Source organism: Anabrus simplex, chromosome 4, assembly GCF_040414725.1.
Source record: "Anabrus simplex isolate iqAnaSimp1 chromosome 4, ASM4041472v1, whole genome shotgun sequence".
Taxonomy (NCBI): Eukaryota; Metazoa; Arthropoda; class Insecta; order Orthoptera; family Tettigoniidae; genus Anabrus; species Anabrus simplex.
In genome coordinates this window covers 72,601,381-72,620,915 of record NC_090268.1, presented here as the reverse complement: position 1 = coordinate 72,620,915, position 19,535 = coordinate 72,601,381, and the positions used below count along the sequence as shown (strand labels likewise).

The window sequence follows — 19,535 nt, the reverse complement described above, 5'->3', positions numbered from 1 at the left end:
TTTTTGAAAACAGGTTACATAGTTAGAAATTAGGACCTTCCCCTCGTGTAAGTCTGCGGAGGTAGCTACAGAAAAATCTCTTAATGGCTATTACCTTGGCTGTTGGACTGCCTGACGAAGACTTGACACACACTCTCTCAGAAATACGGTGATCCAAAGACAAGGTAGCCAGAAAAGCCGCAGCTTATATACGCGAGGGTACGGTTCTAGAGGGTTCTGGACTAATCCGGACACACCCTCTCAATTTTATTGGTAGAATCAAAAGATACACGCAAAAACCAACAAGAAGCTTGTGATAGGCTGAAAAATAATTACAGAAAAATTGTGATTGGTCAGATTCAAAAACTGGCAAAATGAGAGAGAAGTGTTGCAAACCTAGAAATATATACATATAAAAATGAACCTTAATTTAGTTGGGAAACATAAGAACACAAAACTTCTTTAAATCACTAATTCTTCCATCTTGCACCAGAGTGCATGACCACAGTTTTTTGTACAGACATCTATGGAGAAAAGTTCGAACATCTTGATGTACACCAAAACAAAACAAAATAAATCTAATCAGTTTAGGAAACTTAGAAATGACAAATTTCTCAATTATTCAGTAGTGACATCTTCTGATCAATGTACCAACTTCATGCAGTAGCAATTTCACGTTTTGTTCGATAGGGAGAGTTCTTTATTGGCACTTCTTTTAAATGAGCGGAGTTGAGGTGTACCTCCCGGTACAATTATTATTATTTTTATTATTATTATTATTATTATTATTATTATTCAAGACTGCTACTTGGCGGTAAATTACACCAGCTGCCATTGTCATTGCTGACAATGTGACCAGCACCATTGTCGCGTATAGGCAAGTGTGCGGGATTTCTGGCGATACGAATGATATACTTCCGTGCATTATTGACCTTATTATAGAGGTGAACAATTGCACGGTCAATATCATTCCTATAGTTTATTTCAAATGTGCTTAAATTTTAATATGCCAGGAGAATCTACTGTAATCTAACTTTAAGGTCTCAAAGGAAAAGATGGCTCTTGAAAACGAACCCAGGAATGATTAAAAATGATTGGTTCATGATCAGAATCAAGTACATTATGAACAGGAAAATCAATTGGTCTCAGCTCCTTTTTCACCTTACCGCCATTAATTTGATTGCCCCCCCCCCAAAGAAAGAAGGCATGTTTCTTTATGTTTAAAGAAGATATCAAATACCAATGTTCACGTCTTGTTATCTTCAGTTTTGAGATATAATTATCCCCATAAAAAGAATTCACTTTTTTCACTTCCTTTCACACTTCCTCCCCCCACCCCCTTCTCCTTAAGTGAATTATCTGGGGGAAAGTACTTGTTTCTTTATTAGTAAAGTATCTTCTAAATACCAATTATCACGACTGTAACATCTTCAGTTTTTGAGTAATGTGTCCTCATAAAAGGAATTAAACTCCTTTTCACCCCCATCCCTAAGATGATTTTCCCCCAAAAAAGCATTTCTCTTTATTTTTAAAGGAGATTCCAAATACCAATTTTCAGGTCTGTAATATCTTCAATTTCTGAGATATAAGTATCCTCATGAAAGGTATTCAACCCATTTTTCATTCCTCTTAGAGGGATTTTACAGAAACAAAAAAATACATGTTTCTTTATTTTTAAAGGAGATTCTAAATACCAATTTTTCCATCTGCAAAGTTTTAAAGTTTTGAGATATAGATGCACATTTAAAAAATTCACCCCCTTTTTCACTCCCTTAGCTACGGAATATCCAAAAATCCTCCCTTAGTGAGCACCTACATTGTAATAGAAATGTATCCTCAAAATTTCATTTCTTTATGTCCAGTAGTTTTGTCTCGGCGATGATGAGTCAGTCAGTCAGTCAGCCAGGACATGTTCTTATATATATATATATATATATATATATGATAGCCCCACAGTGTAAGGGTCACGTGTCTGCCTTTTACCCAGAGACTATGGGTTTTATTCCTATATAGTTCAAGTATTTTAATCCTGAACTGAGGGCTGGAATGGGTTTTACTCAGCCGTGTGAAACCAATTATAGAGTTGTACGATTTGAAAAGCAGCATACCCAGGCATGAAAGCCAAGCAGTATGGCTAAGAAAATCTCTTGCACTGACTGCAACACTCCAATATCTCCGGAGGAGGAGTGGGAGGAGGAGGAGGAGGAGGAGGAGGAGGAGGAGGAGGAGCCTTGATTATACTGAACCATAAGTTGTCACCTTTTGATCAACATTCATTTAAATAAATCTGATTACACATATAAAAAAAAAGTCTATTACCAACTGTATTAATTTGCTCTTTTTTAATTCCAGGTGTGTGCAGTTCACTATATTCTGCTGCTCCTCATTGTAGTTGGAATTTGTTTTGGAAGAGGAACACAGCTCATCATCATACATATTTGTTCAATACTTGCAAGCACTCTTCTGTTGGCAAAAATGATTTATCAGATCAAATACATCCAGCATAATATATATGATGTGAATTGCACGGTAAATATTTCTTCTACATAGCTGACTTATTTACTATAAATAAGAAAAATACATTTTTTTGTCATTAAAGGCATTATTTATAATGTCTGTTAATGGATGCATTATATTTTTATTTGTTCTATGTAATTTGTTCTATGTACTATACTTCTCATTACTAAAACCCATTATGTACTGGTATTGATAAGAATTAACAGTGAATGATAATAACTTCATCTTGTTTTTTTATGGTAAACTAGTTCATTTTTATTGGCCATTTTCAACTTCTGACTCCCAGGACAGGAACACTTGATGTCTCGTGTGCGCTACTAATTTTATGGTGAAAACATCTGCTGGCTAAGATGGTGGAAGGGTGGGGAATATATATTGAGAAGTATGAGAACACAAAACAGAAGTACGACTAGCAGATATGTAGTTCTTACGTATATTTGAGAAAGACTCATTCTGGTTATGAAACTTAAGAAATCACTGTTGTAAACAGAATTTCTAAAACTAGATGCTAATTTGTGACCAGAACATATTTGTGTCCAATATGAAGATATTTTTTCTCCAGAAGACCTAATGGAAGTTCATTACCTTTTTTGTTTCTGAGAGTTGATACTTTTGTGGAAGTACTATTATGATATTTACTCGCATAATTTTCCCTCTCTTTCTTACATTTTGTGATCTAAAAAATGAGCAGGGGAAAATTATGCAAACCTAAATTAAAAATGGAAATGAAAAATTCAAACACCAAGCAGTTCAAAGAACAAAGCAAAACAAGATAAACCACTCGACTCAATTATCTGAGTTACCAACACATAACCTTAATGTTGTTTTCTTATAACTAATACAAGATATAATACATTCCAACAGTGCACAGTTCTTCCTTTGGGCTCAGGCAATGACTGCATTCCTGGTGATCCCTCTCCTTTAGAACCACATTCTCCAGGACTAAGAAAAAAGGTCACTAGACTGGAGTATCAGTGCAACATTTAAGATAAATGATGATCATAAAATCAGCAGTAAAAGTTTTTAAAACCATACAAAACTAAATTGTCCTGATTCTGTGGTATGGCAGTGCTATGTAGAGCTAGGGAAACAAGCAGGCATTGGGAAAGAGATGATCCAATTAAAAGTGGCATATGAGAATAAAAGAAGTGTTCACACAAGTGATGGATGACCATGTGGAGAATTCTTCACTAGTTCTTCCCTATGTAATTCTCCCATAGTAGGACTTCATTTGTAGAAATTTTTCTGTTTACATACCTTCTTAACTATGCTATTCCATGACAATGTTCTCATATTTTTGCTCTGTTGTTTCACAAAATATAAACCATTGATAATTACACATTCTAACTAACATAATTTAACATAAATATTAAATTTTCCTAGACCCAGGCTGGACAAATCAGAAATAAATCTAGGAGCCAGCAAAATTTCTTAGGAGCCAGGCGTCGAAATTAAATTCACTATTCAATCTATAGTTTTATTAACAAATTTGATTTAATTACCTTGGCAGTACGATTCACTCCTTCCGACAGACTATAATCCTCTGTTGATTATGTCTGTCAAGAATCTCCATGCAATCAGTTTGCAGTGAAGATCTCAACTTTTATGGTAGATTCACATTATTACATACCTTTCCACATGAAGCTGTTGATGTTAACCGAACTGCAGCAATGTTCACGAGTTACCTAAGAAAATAAAATCATTCATTCATTCATAAATATCAGGCGCTTAAGAGTCTTTTTTTCCGTTGCCGTGGCTACTGGGCACTTGGGATTTGTCCAGCCCTAGCCTAGACAACTCTGAACTGCCCTATGATAAATACTGTAACTGCAACATTGTGTTTCAACATTTTAATTATTTCATGGCAAATACTACTTTTGTTGATCTATCCAGGATATTTTGCTTCCAAACATGAGTAACCAAGAACTTACTGAAGACAGGACCAATTTTACAGTCAATAATGTTGACTGGTTTGGACTTCATAAGGTCACTGGAGATCAGACGTTATCTGAACTGGTGAAGGGTTATATTGGTAAGTGATGGTTTTTTATAATTTGTTATTTTCTCAGTATTCTGTTCGTCTGTTAGCCCATTGTTCTTCTGTTAGCCCAATTTTTAATTAGTAGTGTTGAAGGTAGCACTCTAAATCAGTGGTATTCAAACTTTTTGGTTGGTGTATCCCCAAACTCCAATTGTTTTACCTTTGTACCCCCGAAGTATGATTATATTGCAATTATACCATAAATGATTTATTCAAAATTAGCTTTTCCACCTATTCAATACAATAATTTTTCAATGCAGATGTTTACATTAAATCATATGTAATGTCAGTTCACTATGGACCAATTAGAATGAAATTCATAGTTCTTAATTATACCATAAATAACAAATGTTTGCTGCTGTATGCTAATTAATATTAACTATCTTATATACATAAAATAAGAGTTTTGTCTGTACTTTGCTCAGAATTTAAAAAGGATGGTATTTCTGTATCAGTCGTGTCCATAGTGAAAAGGATGTGCACTTTTTAATTTTCCATAATTTCTGTCCGGTCTGTCTGTCTGTCTGTCTGTCTGTCTGTCTGTCTGTCTGTCTGTCTGTCTGTCTGTCTGTCTGTCTGTCTGTCTGTCTGTCTGTCTGTCTGTCTGTATGTATGTACACCTACCACGAGAAAACAGCTGAAGAGAATTTCATGAAAATCGATATGTAAAGTCCGGGAATAATTCGCTACACTCTAGGTCATAACTCGTGCATTTCTTTGAGAGTGACCTGGTGAGATCATAAAGTACATAGGTGTGTACCAAGTGGAACAAAATATAATTATTTCAATGATCAAGTATAATGAAGTCTAATTTCTGGAAACATTTTGATACTACTTATTTTTACAGGTTCTACTATAAAATTGTTTTGCTAAGTTACGTGCGCACATGTTTTTTACTGTAGGAAATATGTTATTCAGTTGTATGAGAACATAAATGTGACAAGTGTGGACAAATTACTAGTGTTAACATGTGAAGAAAAATATTTTCAGATGTAGAGAGTAAAATAGTATTTTATCCATTCTTTTGTCGATGTTTACATTAAAGTTAGCAGTGATAGTTTACTGTACTTGATAGTTTAAAAAAAAGTTGACAACACAAACTAAAACTAGAAAGACATTAACAAGGAGTAGTTTGGTAGAGGGAGTACAAAACAGAAATAAGGACAAAGTAGAAAGCACAAAAGAACAAAGGCATTTTGCACCCTGCCATTTTCATATAAATGTGCTTCTGCTTAAAAGTCTTTGTAGCAGAGTAATTTTTCTATGCTGAAAGCTGCATAATTGAATCCTGGCACAGTCTGTTGGTGTTAAAGACTGCTGATCTGTTTTCATAACCAAGTTCCAGCACAAATTTCCAGCCTTTGAAAACTGTAGACATATGAAGGAATAGTATCACATTGCATCATCATCATCACCATCATCATCATCATCATCATCATCATCACCATCATCATCATCAAGCAAGTTGGCTACATGGTCCAGGTCACGAAGTTATGAGCTTGCATTTGGTAGATAATGTGTTTGTGAACACCTCTGTCAGCAGCTTTGAAGATGTTTTTCTGTGGTTTCCTATTTTCACACTAGGCACATGCTAGGAGCTGAATCTTAATTAAGGCCATGGCTGCTTCCTTATGTACTAGTCCTAACGCTTTCTTACTCCATCATTGCCAAAAGAACTGAATTGGTGCAACATTGAAATACTTGCAGAACAGTGTATTTTTCCCCTTCTTTCACTTTTCTTTCTTTATTTTTATCAGAACATTGCAAAATGGAGGCACATAAAAGGAACATTTCATGTACAACATTAAAATATATCATACAATAAAAATCTAACAGTAAAACTCTTAATTACACTAAGATGCCTGGTACTGCATTACTTGTAGAACCACATCTGTACTGTACATGAAATCTTCCTAGATGCAGGTTACAGGAGCCAAAGGGCAATGAATAAGATGGTTCATAGTCTGGGTTTCTCCACATGCTCATAGTACTCTTTCATTATCTCCCACATATCCCCATTTCTGAAAATTTTCCCTGCATCTTCACACTCCTGTTCGAAGTCTGTTTAGGGTCTTTCAGATTTTCCAGTCAAACTCATGATCTGGAGGAAGTTGTGTTCTGGTAGTAACCATGCAGACAGTTCTGTAGATTGGGTTCTCCAAAGTTCTATTGTGGTTCTTTCCAATCATTTGTTGAGAATTGTAGTATTTGGGAAGAAATTCCTTTGAGATTTTAGTCTTGCATGTGATGGAATATATCCATACAGAGTGTACTGTTAATTTTTTATAGCCTTAGTTTTGTCCTGAAGTGCTCCAGCCATTGTTGTACTTTGTCAATTGATGTTGGCCTGAGGCAGCTTGCCATATATATCTACTTGGTGTGTGTGGATTGGCACCATACAGGACAGACATATTCACCAGCAGAGAAACATAAGGACAAAGCAGTTGTCTGCAAAGTTTGTGGATGTAATTATTATAAAATAATACACTCTTGATGAATCGAAAGGCCCACTCATGAAACTAGAACTTAAAGAGAGGAAGATCTTGAGGAGGATACTAAGACCCATAAGAGATGAGGATCAGGCACAACAATGAGCTCTATGAACATCAGAAAGACATAGCATGGTCACATGTATGAGGAAAAGGTGACTGACCTTCTATGGGCATATGATCCGCCTGAAACCCTGCAATCTCACCAACAGCATCCTCACAGTGACAAGTTGGGTAAAGTCTTCCAAGGCCAAGTGGATCACCTCAATAAAATCAGACCTAGAGGAACTGCAGATCCCATTAGAGACCACAGGCCATCCTACAGGTAGTCTTTCCACTGTCCGTCACAAGCAAAGAGAGTACAAGGACCACCAGACCTAAGTGGATGGATGACCGAACTCGATACCTGCAGTCATTTAAGTGCGGTCAGTATCTACTATTCGGGAGATAGAGGGTTCGAACCCCACTGTCGGCAGTCCTGAAGATGGTTTTCCGTGATTTCCCATTTTCACACCAGGCAAAGGGCCACAGCTCCTTCCTTCCTTCTGCTACCCCTTTTCTGTCCCATCATCACCAAAAGACCTGTCCGTGTTCGTGCGACGTCAAGCAACTAGCAACAAAAAAACAAAACAAAAAACAAAAGTGGATAGATGGAAGGAAGCAGGCACACAGCCAGAAAATGAAAGCTTACTGGGCCAAGAAAATGCAGAAGAGCAAGATGAGCCCTGTGGTCCCTAGTAGGCCAAAACAAACCAAAAATAAATACATACATGCATACATGTACAAGAGGGTAATGGACATTTGCTATGCACAAACTATTGAACTACCGGGTGAGTTGGCCACGCGGTTAGGGGTGCGCGGCTGTGAGCTTGCATCCGGGAGATAGTGGGTTTGAATCCCACTGTCGGCAGCACTGAAGATGGTTTTCCGTGGTTTCCCATTTTCACATCAGACAAACGCTGCTGCTGTACCTTAATTAAGGCCAGCCGCTTTCTTCCAACTCCTAGGCCTTTCCTATCCCATCGTCGAGATAAGACCTATCTGTGTTGGTGCAACATAAGGCCACTAGCAAAAAAAAAAAAAAAAAAGAAACTATTGAACTATCTAAAAGGTACGGTCATTTCTGATCCAGTGTTGGAGTGTTTTATTATCCAGGTAGATCCAACATACATCTGTCGGACCAAAGTAACTCACGTACCATAAAGATATACTGTATAATATTTGAAGGGTACACGGGAAAAAGGGGGAATGTCATGTCTTCTACAAACCGAGATAATTAAATTTGAAAGTTTCAACCTTTAATACTGTCTACAATAATACATGTACATAAAGTATTATATTATGTGACGTTAGCCTAATGTATTGGCATTGTAAATAGATAATAATGAAAATATATAATTAAGTTTTATAATTGAAAGAAAAATGGAAAATGAAGTAAATACATATTTGTCATGAAAATAAAAGGGGAATGTCGGTCTTATGAATACATTATCATGGAAATAAAGGGAAATGTCACTTAACAAAACCTAAAAAATAACCTGTCAATTAATAGTGAGGAAGTGTATCAATGAATGATCTTCCCTCTGGTCCACAAAATGATCTATGGACGCGCAGATTAGAAAATTTTGCTGTAGAAATTGGATGTAAACCTGAAATAGAAATAAATTACAGATTTAAAATCTCAATCTTGCCAGCATGTTTGCAAATGTAGAGCAACTTCATGTACACTAACTATTGCACTTACATTCATAAGATGTTTCTGGAAGAACAAACTCACTAACTGTTGTTTCTGGGAAGTGTGGAGTTGATTTTGGAGCATTTACAACAGGTCGTTCCCAATGGCCATTGTAACTGTCTCTGTATTCCGTGAATTGTGGATGCTCAATGGAGATGACAAGTTCCCTTATAGGTCTTGTTTAAAAGGGCAAACTTTTCTGTACAAGGGAATAAAAAACTTGGTCCACAGACGAATCACTGGTTGATCAACTTCGATTACATGGAAAGGGAAGGGCTTATTTCTGGCACTTCTAAAATGATCCGCCCAGTCTCCTGGTGTTTCAGCTGCAAATTTATGATCGATTAGTCCCATGTTTCTATCGCATTCTAAGTACGAGTGCCCACGAATTGCAAATATTATTTTCACAGAATCGAAGCGTTTGGCATGATGTACTATAAAGGGGAGAGATTTGAAAACAGTCCAGTTCTTGTTCTGTTCACATGCAGAATCACAGAAGATTGTCAAGTGTTTTATTTCACCCCCAAGTTCACAAAATAAAAATGATGTAACACAGAACACACTTCATCTGCTGCTTTATGTGCAACTGTCTCTGGGTATGTATAGAATACAGAGTGTCCACGAGACAAAACATGCATATTGAAGGAGAACAGTGACAGCTGTCTACGGTAATCATGTCGTTAGTGGATAAATTAGGTATGCATAAATTCTTTTGGAAATCCATCGCTATTGCCACATACCAAACTGACATTCCCCCTTTGTTTCTTGTTCTGTGGTGACATTCCACTTTCATCAATTGCACATGTATTTTTAAACTTGTTATATTTCTGTGACAATTCCCTTTACTTGGTTGTACATTGTTTTAAACTATTCTCCTGACCATAAAGTGTATATGGGTAGTGTTAATTCATTTTTTTGTTTTACATTGACATTCCCCTTTTTTCCCGTGTACCCTTGAATTTGCAATTAGCAGGTACCTACTACCTAAATTTCTCTCAGTCTCTTTACTTATTTACATAAGACTGACCTCTACAAATATTCATACCTGATATTTATCTAGAAATTTCACTTTTTTTTTTTTTTTTTTTTTCAGGTTTGATATTGGTTGCTACTTTGTTGGCTGTTGTTAACGTCCGTCAGAAATACAAGCGTCATCTACGTGGCCATTCTACAAGAAGACCTTATTTCATGTTTCCACATATCAAGAGAGTAGATGCAGATAAGGATCTCAAGAGCTGCATAAAATACTTCTTTAATTATGGTTTCTATAAATTTGGTATTGAGGTAGGCCATAATCTCAAGTATATTGGATATCTATTTAAATTTTACTACAGGTTAAATCAGAGTATGTGGGATTTAAGATGAAATATTTTGTTTAGCAATCATTGACTCAAGTAGGAAATTATTCCTGTATTTAGCATTATCTATTTAATTGAAATACATTGGCTGTGGAGCTGACAATTAAATACATCATAAACATTCAAAATTACAGTATATGTAATTCTGCCTGTAACATCCCTGAAATATGCAATTAAATGTGCTCTATAAAACTGGAATTTATTATTAGTCCTTAACATTGCACATGCTGCCTTTCTGCTATTTCTTCTTTAATGTGATTTAACATTTTAGTATTTATTTTATTTTAAAATTTATACAATTTTAGAAATATAATTAAAATTACATACAAAAATTTAGAACGGGAGATTTCAGGGAAGTTATTTTCCATTTAAATAAAATCAAAATAAACCAACGAGCAATTTAGCCTATCTCCCATGAAAAGTAATGTTCAATTGTTATTTTTAAATGCCAGAGGTGTAAGTACTAGTATTTAAATTGATTACTTGGTTCATTTCAGATTTGTTTGATGGCAACTGTTGCACTAATTGGTTCACGAATGGACTTTTATGCAGTGCTGTATTGTTTCTGGCTGTGTCTCATGTTTTCTATGAGAAGAGAGACGTTGATGAAAGTGTGGGGTTTTTATCAAATTTTCATTGTGATTGTAATAGTGGTCCAGTATGCTTTGGCTATTGGACTCCCTCCAGGATTATGTATAGGTAAGTTATTTTGAGATATGATTATAAAAGAAGAGTTATGTACAGAGGCAAGAAATGTATAGATCCATACAATGAGGAATAAGATACCGTAGGTCTGCACTATTAGAAGTTTCACTTCACTCTGATGTTTGCTTTTGGTTTCACTGGATGTTTAAATATATTTTGGTAATTTATTATTATATCAAAGTTTCTGTTGATTTTTTGCCTCAATAATTCTCTCTTCTTTCTTGTTCTTCTTCTTATACGTCTTCTTCTTCCTTATATTATTTCTGCTCTTAATTTGTTATTAAGAAGAAATGGTATAAATCAGTGGTTTTGATAATAAGTAGAAAATTTGTAACAATTCACCAAAAATTTGTAATGACAATCAAAGCATATTATAGACTGCTGGTAACTACTTTAGGTAGTGGTACCTGAGCAATCTCAGTACAATATCAGTCGCAACTTTGTTGCTCACTATTTCAGTACAGAATATTTCCTCCACCATATAAGTAAGACGAGCTAAAAATATATTTTGTTAGTCGGGGCCATTAGACTTGTGATAATTTTGGGAGGTCAGCCAGCATTCACTTCAAGCATTTTCTCTGTTTTCTTTAATACCAAGAAAGTTTACTTCTTTGATACTTCACAAATAGAGCAAGAACTGTTGCCTTTGTCAGAAAGAGCAGCGATTTAAGTTTCTGAATATGGTTCATTTTGTCTCAGCCTTGTCAATAAACATATGTAAGTGCTAAAAATCACACGAATAGTACCAACAAATAGAAGCCTTCCAAAAATAGGCTTTCACGGCCACAGATCTAAAAATCAAGTCTGTTTTGGAATTGTATATCCATGGGGAGTACATATTTTTGGAAAAAGAGAATTTATTTCTCCTTTAGCAGGTTAGCAATCACAGCAGAACCACACTATCTGCCACTGCTAAGCAGAGTCTTGGAGTGGCATGCCAATCCAACTAATGGGCCCTAATGGCATGACTGGGCGAACTCTGCAAACACATACGGCCTAACAACCCAAAAGCTGGTTCTGTTTCTGTGATTTTTGGATCTGTGGCCGTGAAAGCCTTTTTTTTTTTTTTTTTCTTTCCAAATATTGAAGTACTTTCTTTGGCTGTAAGGGGTGAATGAAAGTTCATTTGGTGAGAATACTGTGCATGTTAAACTCAGTGGTGTGCCACAACTTCATTTGTAGATAATTTCAAATATGGTCAATAACCACCCTCTGTAGACAAAACAGTATGTGTAATTCATGGAAGGGTAATTAGCAAGTATTACTTTTGTTGTTGAAAATGTTTGTTTGTCCAACCCTTGTCCCGTTTCGTTACGGGGTCAGGTATGAGGTGAGATGAATTTGTTGTGGCAGGGTTTTTTTAAGGATCGGATGCCCTTCCTGACGTCAACCTCTTCATAGGAGTTCATGATATGAAATGAATGACGTGATATATGATGATAGGAAGGGAGAGGATGAAACCCGGTGCTGACACGTAACCTACTCCTGTCAAATAGCACCAAGGGGTCTCCTCAAGGTTTAACGTCCCCATCCGATAGACGAATTACCATCAACAGCGTCATATGCCCTCACTCCATATGAGCACTGCGGAGAGGTTTGGAATTTAATTCAGACTTTTGGCACGCAATCTAGTAATTAGAAATTGTATACCACCTCCTCTCCTACCCTGCCGGCCAACATTCTGATGGTGAAAATGTTTTTGCCCACGGGACTTGAACTGGCTAACCACGGTGTCAGACCGTTTAGACTTCAACAACCAGGTAAGTTGGCCGTGCAGTTAGGGTGGCACAGCTGTGAGCTTGCATCCGGGATATAGTGGGTTTGAATCCTACTGTCGACACCCCTGAAGATGGTTTTCTCTGTTTTCCCATTTTCACACCAGGCAAATGCTGGGGCTGTACCTTAATTAAGGTCACGGCCACTTCCTTCCCACTCCCTGGCCTTTCCTCTCCCATAGTCACCATATGACCTATTTGTGTCGGTGCGACACAAGAAAAAAGACTTCAACGCCTGTAATGATCATGGCCACAAGGTGGGCTGTTGTTGTTGAAAATGTAGTTTGATGATATTGATTTCTCATGAAAAATAAAGGTAGTGGTGGGAATTAGAATGTAGAGATAACTTCTGGTAGATAATATTCACATATTTTAACTTGGATGAAGTATGTTTTCTTGTAATTAGTCAGGAGTAAAAGATTATTATATTTATAAAATTTTGAGGCCTCTGCATCTTTATAACCTCTGATAATACAGTATCTCTTTGATATTTATATCAGTGTAGCACATTCTAAGTTCTGAAATCAATGATGATTTTCTTTAAAATATTGCTGTAACTTTTGTTTACAGAGTACCCATGGTACACTTCCCCAATTTTGAGAAGAGTTCAAGATTGGATGTTTCTTCCAGATCCTTTACATCCTCCTGCTACATATAAACTTGTCTGTGAGTATTGCTTGCATTCTGTCATGTTCATTGTTTGGGCATTAGTAGTTATTCAGTTTTCTTTTGCTCAGTACATCTGATATTTCTCACATCCATAGGAATAATTACTGTAAGCTTCAGTTGTTGATACACTGTAGTGTTGATTCTTTTGAATTGTAATTTTTCAGGTGATTTCATCTTACTCTTATTAGTATGTCGTCAGAGTCTTGTATTTCGAATTGAAAAGAGACAAGGTCTTGATTATCCTGGTGGACATAACAGAGATATAACCAAAGATATAGATGATGTTAACTTTGTTAACCCTGTACCAGATCACATATCTCATATCAGGCAAGTCTTTCAGAATTAAGTTTCATCAAATAAGCTGTAAGGTTGATACTGAAGAATGTATGTGTAATTTTCACCTTGGTGTAATGGTGTACATATTAAAACAAACGAATGAAGAAACTAAACTTGACAGTTGTGTAGGAGAGTTCAGTCCAGCCCTGTGGTGTAGGGTGAATGCATCCGCCTGTCACCCGGCGGCCCCGAGTTTGATTCCCGGCTGGGTCAGGGGTTTTTAATTTTAATCTCCCTGGCCTGGGGACTGGGCGTTTGTGACGTCCTTAATCTTCCTTTCCTCACACACAACATTCCACACTACCACCATTCTAATTACACACAGGTTCATACAATATGGTGTCAGTAGGGGCAAAAAATCCACATGGGTCGATGCCCCGAACAAATAGCATTAAAAAAGGAAAAAAAATAGAGTTCAGGTTAATTTGCTCCCTCCATTGATATATGAAGTGGCAATGAACAATGAAATAGGCACTTCTTTTAAGTAAGGCTTGATAGAATATCAGATTTGTAAGACTGGTAGATTTTCTGTTTAGTTTTGCCTTTAATATTTTTTATAGTCATACATTCAGGGCCAGCCACTTAAATTCTGCATTGAGATGGCAGGCCCTCTTTTCCTGAACTTTACTACAAAGTACCAAATAAAATTTTTACAATAATGGGTACAAACATATATCATTATGTTTGTACCCATTATTGTAAAAAAAAATTCCTATTTTTTTAATTACTTAATATTAAAGTCTAGTAATAACTTTATGCAGTTTGAGTCTTCTGAATATTTTCCACTGTCCCATTGCAGACTTGGAAGAGAAGATTCACATCTAATTGTATATTTGTGTGATATAGTATACAATAACTTTATTTGTTTGACCCCCCTTTAGTCTGTATACTTCTTAGGATTCGATCAAATTTAGCAAAAATGTTAATACATTTTATGCAAAAATTGGTTGTGTAGAACAAGTAATTTAACATAGATCACAGCAGAGTAATTTATTTCCAAAACTATAATATAAGAGTAAATACCATATTAACCTAAATTAAGTAGTGCTCTGGTTCATTATGGTATATAGTATTTTGAGCAGAGTCAAAACAGGTCACAGAGTTACAGTACTGTATTTGTTACCTTCAGAACTTGTAGCATACTGCAATGATGAATCATGTTGACACTTACCAATATATTTCATTATGAAATAACCTGTTTAAAATTTGTGATTGATTAATAAGCAATTCAAATACAGTACTCTATGTATTATTTTGTATACTGTGTTATCTGTTTGTTGGCATTTTTTCCATTATTTTTTTATAATTTGGCTTTTTGTTGGTCTTGATCACTTCTGGTCCTGTTTATTCCAGAGAATCAGGGTTCTACTGTATTCATTATTGGTGGCATCCTGAATTGTCTCACTTAAACAGTCACAAAATAATCTATAATGTCTGAGAAGTTTAAGTCTGATGCTAGTTTATGGTCTGTTGACAAAAATAGATAAATAATTCCTTCCAGTAATATGATCAATCCATTAATATTGTGTGTGTGTCTCTCTCTCTCTACACAAGGTGCTGAAGTGCAGTTATTCAACCCATATCACAGTGATTTATTAGTAATTTCTAACTGCTCTCCTAATTCCACGACATTGGTTGTATTCCTCACCAAGTAATTGCTATTATATTAAATACGCATACCAATATTACACAAGTTTTAAGGCAGATTTTGTTCACAGATACGTAGGCTAATAACGTACATGTTCATAACATATAAATAAAGCGAAGTCCGAATCCAGAAAGGCAGGAATTATAGGAGGACAATAAAATTATGGAGGGCAGCATGTTGGAATGTAATGGAATAGGTCTGCCTAGCCTACGTAAAGTCATTAGAAGAATTTTTATCTCTCGTTTTTTTGGTTTAAAAGCAGGCTCTTAAAGATGAGGATGAGAAACAGCAACGACTGACAGATAACCCATGGCTTGAGTTTGAAGCAAAAACCTCTTGACAGAGCAATTCAGGTTCTGGAGTTCCTGTGATTGTGCAATTGAGTTGTATAGCTCCAAAAGGGACCTTCTCCAAAATTTATAATTTTTGAGTTAGTGATACTAGCCCCATCCTCTTGAAAGCTTGTATGAAAATCAGCATGAAGAAGTGGAGAATATTTTGAAGTACTTCATGCTGATGATATTTTAATTGAAAATGTTCAAGATGATGATGATAATAATAATAATAATAATAATAATAATAATAATAATAATAATAATAATAATACTTTATTAACGGAAATACCATTTTACATAACAGTAGAGACGTATAGACAAAGCACAGTAAAAAGAAAGTTCAATGGAGTATAAGTAGAAAAAATATGTACAGATATATACACAAGATATATTACAAGTAAGCACAGGAAAGTAATACAAAAGTAATACAAAACACAGTAAAAAGAAAGTTCAATGGAGTATAAGTAGAAAAATATGTACAGATATATACACAGGTTATATTACAAGTAAGCACAGGAAAGTAATAGTCAATTCTGGAGATTATGTAAGTGAGTTCTAAATTTTGACAATGAGCAGTTAAATATATCAATATCCACTTTGTTTAGAGATCTTGACATTCGTTCAATTGGCCCGTTGAATGCATAGTTAGTTCTATGCCAATTTGTAGACAATGTATTCTTGAACTTTGTGCGTCTGTCTGGTACATGTACGTTAATTTTTGCAAGGAGTTGTGGACAATTCACCAAGGAATGAAGCAATTTAAAAATGAAGAGTGTATCCAATAATTTACGGCGTTGTCACAGGCTATTTAAGGACTGTTGTAGGGATGTATAATCAACATTATCATATGAGAATCCTGCTTTAAAAGAATATAGACGAAGAAATTTATGTTGTACTGAATCTAATCTATGGATAGAGGTCTGATGAAAAGGGTTCCAAACAGGTGTACAGTATTCTAGTATAGGGCGTACCATAGATACATACAGCAATCGATAGGTAGCTAAGTTTGAAAATTCCCTAGAATATCTAGTAATGCAACCCAATCTTTGAAATGCTTTCTTACAAATATTTTCAATATGTTCATTAAATGATAGGTTATAACTGAATAAAACACCAAGGTCATTAACTTTTGAAACAGGAGTTAGAATGTTGTTATTACTAAATTTGTACGGAAATGCTATTTTCTTCTTGTTTTAAAAAAAACGATATTATTTTACATTTCTCATGATTAAGTTTCAATCCATTTTGAATACAGTACTTTTCCAGATAATGTAAATCTTCTTGAAGTTTTAAACAATCAAGTGGACAATTAATTTGCATAAAAATTTTTGCATCATCGGCAAACAAAAGCAATTTAGAATTCTTAAGTATATTTTTAATGTCATTTATGTAGAGAGTAAAAGGTAAGGGTGCAAGGTGAGACCCTTGAGGAACTCCACTGGTAACAATAATAGGCGCAGAAAAATTATTCCTTATTTTAACAATCTGCAGGCGATTTTTAAGATATAATTCAAACCATGAGAGGAGAGGCCCATTAATTCCGTAGCCCGTTAGTTTTTGCAGCAAGATATCGTGATCGACAGTGTCAAAAGCTTTCGAGAAGTCTGTATAAATGCAGTCCACTTGGGAGTGGTTCTCTATTGCATCCAAGAGAAACTGATAGAATAAAAGAAGATTGCTACAGGTCGACCGTCCTGAAAAGAATCCATGCTGCTCATCAATGATGATGTTTCTAAAGAGAGGTGCGATTTTGTCAAGAATTATTGAGTCAAATATTTTGGAAATATGAGAAGAAATTATAACTGGTCTATATTGTTTTATGTCAGTTTTATCACCATTTTTGAAAACTGGACTAACAAATCCTTTCTTTCATTCCACTGGAAAAACACCTTGGTTTAATGATAAGTTGAACAGATAAAAGAGTGTTTCACATAAAATAAATGAGCAGTACTTGAGCAGGTAAGTTGAAACACCATCAGGTCCTACAGTTTTCTTTAATTCCAGAGATATCAGTTTGTTGTAAATTTCTGCCTTACTAATGTTTATAACTGATAGATTGACAGAGAAAGGATAATCATATGACATACTACTACTATTCTGATAAGAAGAATAAACAGATGAAAAGTGGTTAGCAAAAAGATTGACAATATTTTCTCCAGTATCTGCTGTAACTTCATTAAGATGCATTGTTGAAGGAATATTATTACATGACCTTTTAGAACTTAGATATTGCCAGAATTTCTGTGGATTGGAAGTAATACTTCGTTCACAGTTGGAAACATACATTGTATAGCAAGATTAAGATTCACTCTTGCATTCATTTCTTAATTTCGAGAAATGCTGATAATCACTATTGAGACCTGATATTTTGTATCGCTTATGTGCCTTCTTCTTTTCAATAATCAGTGACTTCAATTTATGATTAAATCACTTTGGGAATTTGGGAGTCTTAAAATTCCGTATAGGGATGTAAAGTTCCATGCCATAATGTAGTACTGAATAGAAGGTTTCTACTGCTTTATCAATTGATACATTTTGAAACATTACCTTCCAGCTGAACTGTGACAGATAATAATTTAGTCCATTATAGTCACCATTTAAAAAGTCAAAATAAAAACTATCAGCAGGCAAGGAATTGTATAGCTCATTTATAGGTAAAGAAATCTCTAAAGCTGGGTGGTGTCTATCGAGGGGGACAATGCTTTCATTACTAGGTTTTACTTCAATGGAGCTGGAGTTACTGAAAACCAAGTCAAGAAAGTGATTCAGAAAATTTGGGATAGCATTAAACTGATTTAAACAGAGATAAGAAAAAGTGTCTATAACTAAACTGGACTGCATAGTGTGGTTACCTACTGACATAAGGCCAGGAGATGTTTCTTCATTCACTATCCAATTAAGATGTGGTAGATTTTAGTCACCAACAATGAGCAATAAATGGTTGTCGAGATTTGACATAATTTTTTCAACAGCACTACAGTGTTCGAAATATTTTTAGACAGGAGACTTTGGTGGAATGTATACAGCACCAATGATTAATTTTGTGGTGTTAAAAGTCAGGGACACAAACAACTGTTCAACTGTGTTACCGCACGGTATCAGAGTAGGTTTAAACCTCTTGCTAATGCAGATCATTACCCCCCCATGTGATGCCTTCATACTCGTTAAAGAAGACCTATCACATCTGAAAATTGAATATGTTTAGAGTCCGAGTTCCACATCACTAATTTCATCATTTAAGTTTGTTTCGGTTAATACCATGAAGTCATAGTCAGCTAAACATGAAGAAATTTTAAGTTCAGTTAGTTTACTTCGAAGTCCATTTACATTCGGATAGTATGCTGTAAAGTGTTCAACTAACCTTTTTATTGAAGTCTTTGGTGCTTTCTTAGTATTGTGTATCTGACTTCTGTGAAATGATTCCCTATCTATATTTTGCATTATATTCCTGTTATAAGTTATACTTTCTAAATCATTTTCTGTATCACTTAAATTTTTGCCCCTAGGATTAGCATGCCCCCTCATTTTTTTAATTAGTTTCCCGAGAGCATTCTACTAGATATTCTATTGAGAAGTTTACCAAACTTAGAGGTTCCTTTTCTATTATGGTGTGGCCCATCTTTTCTAAAATCACTACCTCTAAGCCAGCTATTTGCATCGACAAAAAGGACATCTCCATTACGGCATAACCAGTCAAGAGTGGAGTTTACAGCATCTATATAGCGATAATCAACATCATGCCGATATAAAACGCCACTGAGACAAAGCTTTGCTGCTGGAAACCTCGTTTTTATCGCAGTAATAAGCCTATCAGTTTCGGCCATTATGTCACTAGGTGTTGAGAAATTATGAAGGCCATTTGTGCCAATGTGAACTATCAGGGCTTCAGGATTTTCTTTAATACTGTCACTGTTTACATGTTCTGTAAGTTGACCCACTCGTATGCCT

General features: G+C 35.4%; 1 protein-coding gene across 9 annotated transcripts in view; it reads left to right on the top strand.

The window, feature by feature from the left end:
• Piezo (piezo type mechanosensitive ion channel component) overlaps positions 1-19,535 on the top strand; it is a 555,272-nt gene that overhangs the window by 352,661 nt on the left and 183,076 nt on the right. For all 9 annotated transcript variants that reach the window (XM_067145104.2, XM_067145105.2, XM_067145110.2 and 6 more), the window contains 6 exons: positions 2,332-2,508; positions 4,390-4,528; positions 9,855-10,045; positions 10,617-10,818; positions 13,170-13,265; positions 13,433-13,595. In XM_067145104.2, coding sequence (XP_067001205.2) covers positions 2,332-2,508; positions 4,390-4,528; positions 9,855-10,045; positions 10,617-10,818; positions 13,170-13,265; positions 13,433-13,595 — 968 coding nt within the window. The remainder of the gene's footprint in view (positions 1-2,331; positions 2,509-4,389; positions 4,529-9,854; positions 10,046-10,616; positions 10,819-13,169; positions 13,266-13,432; positions 13,596-19,535) is intronic.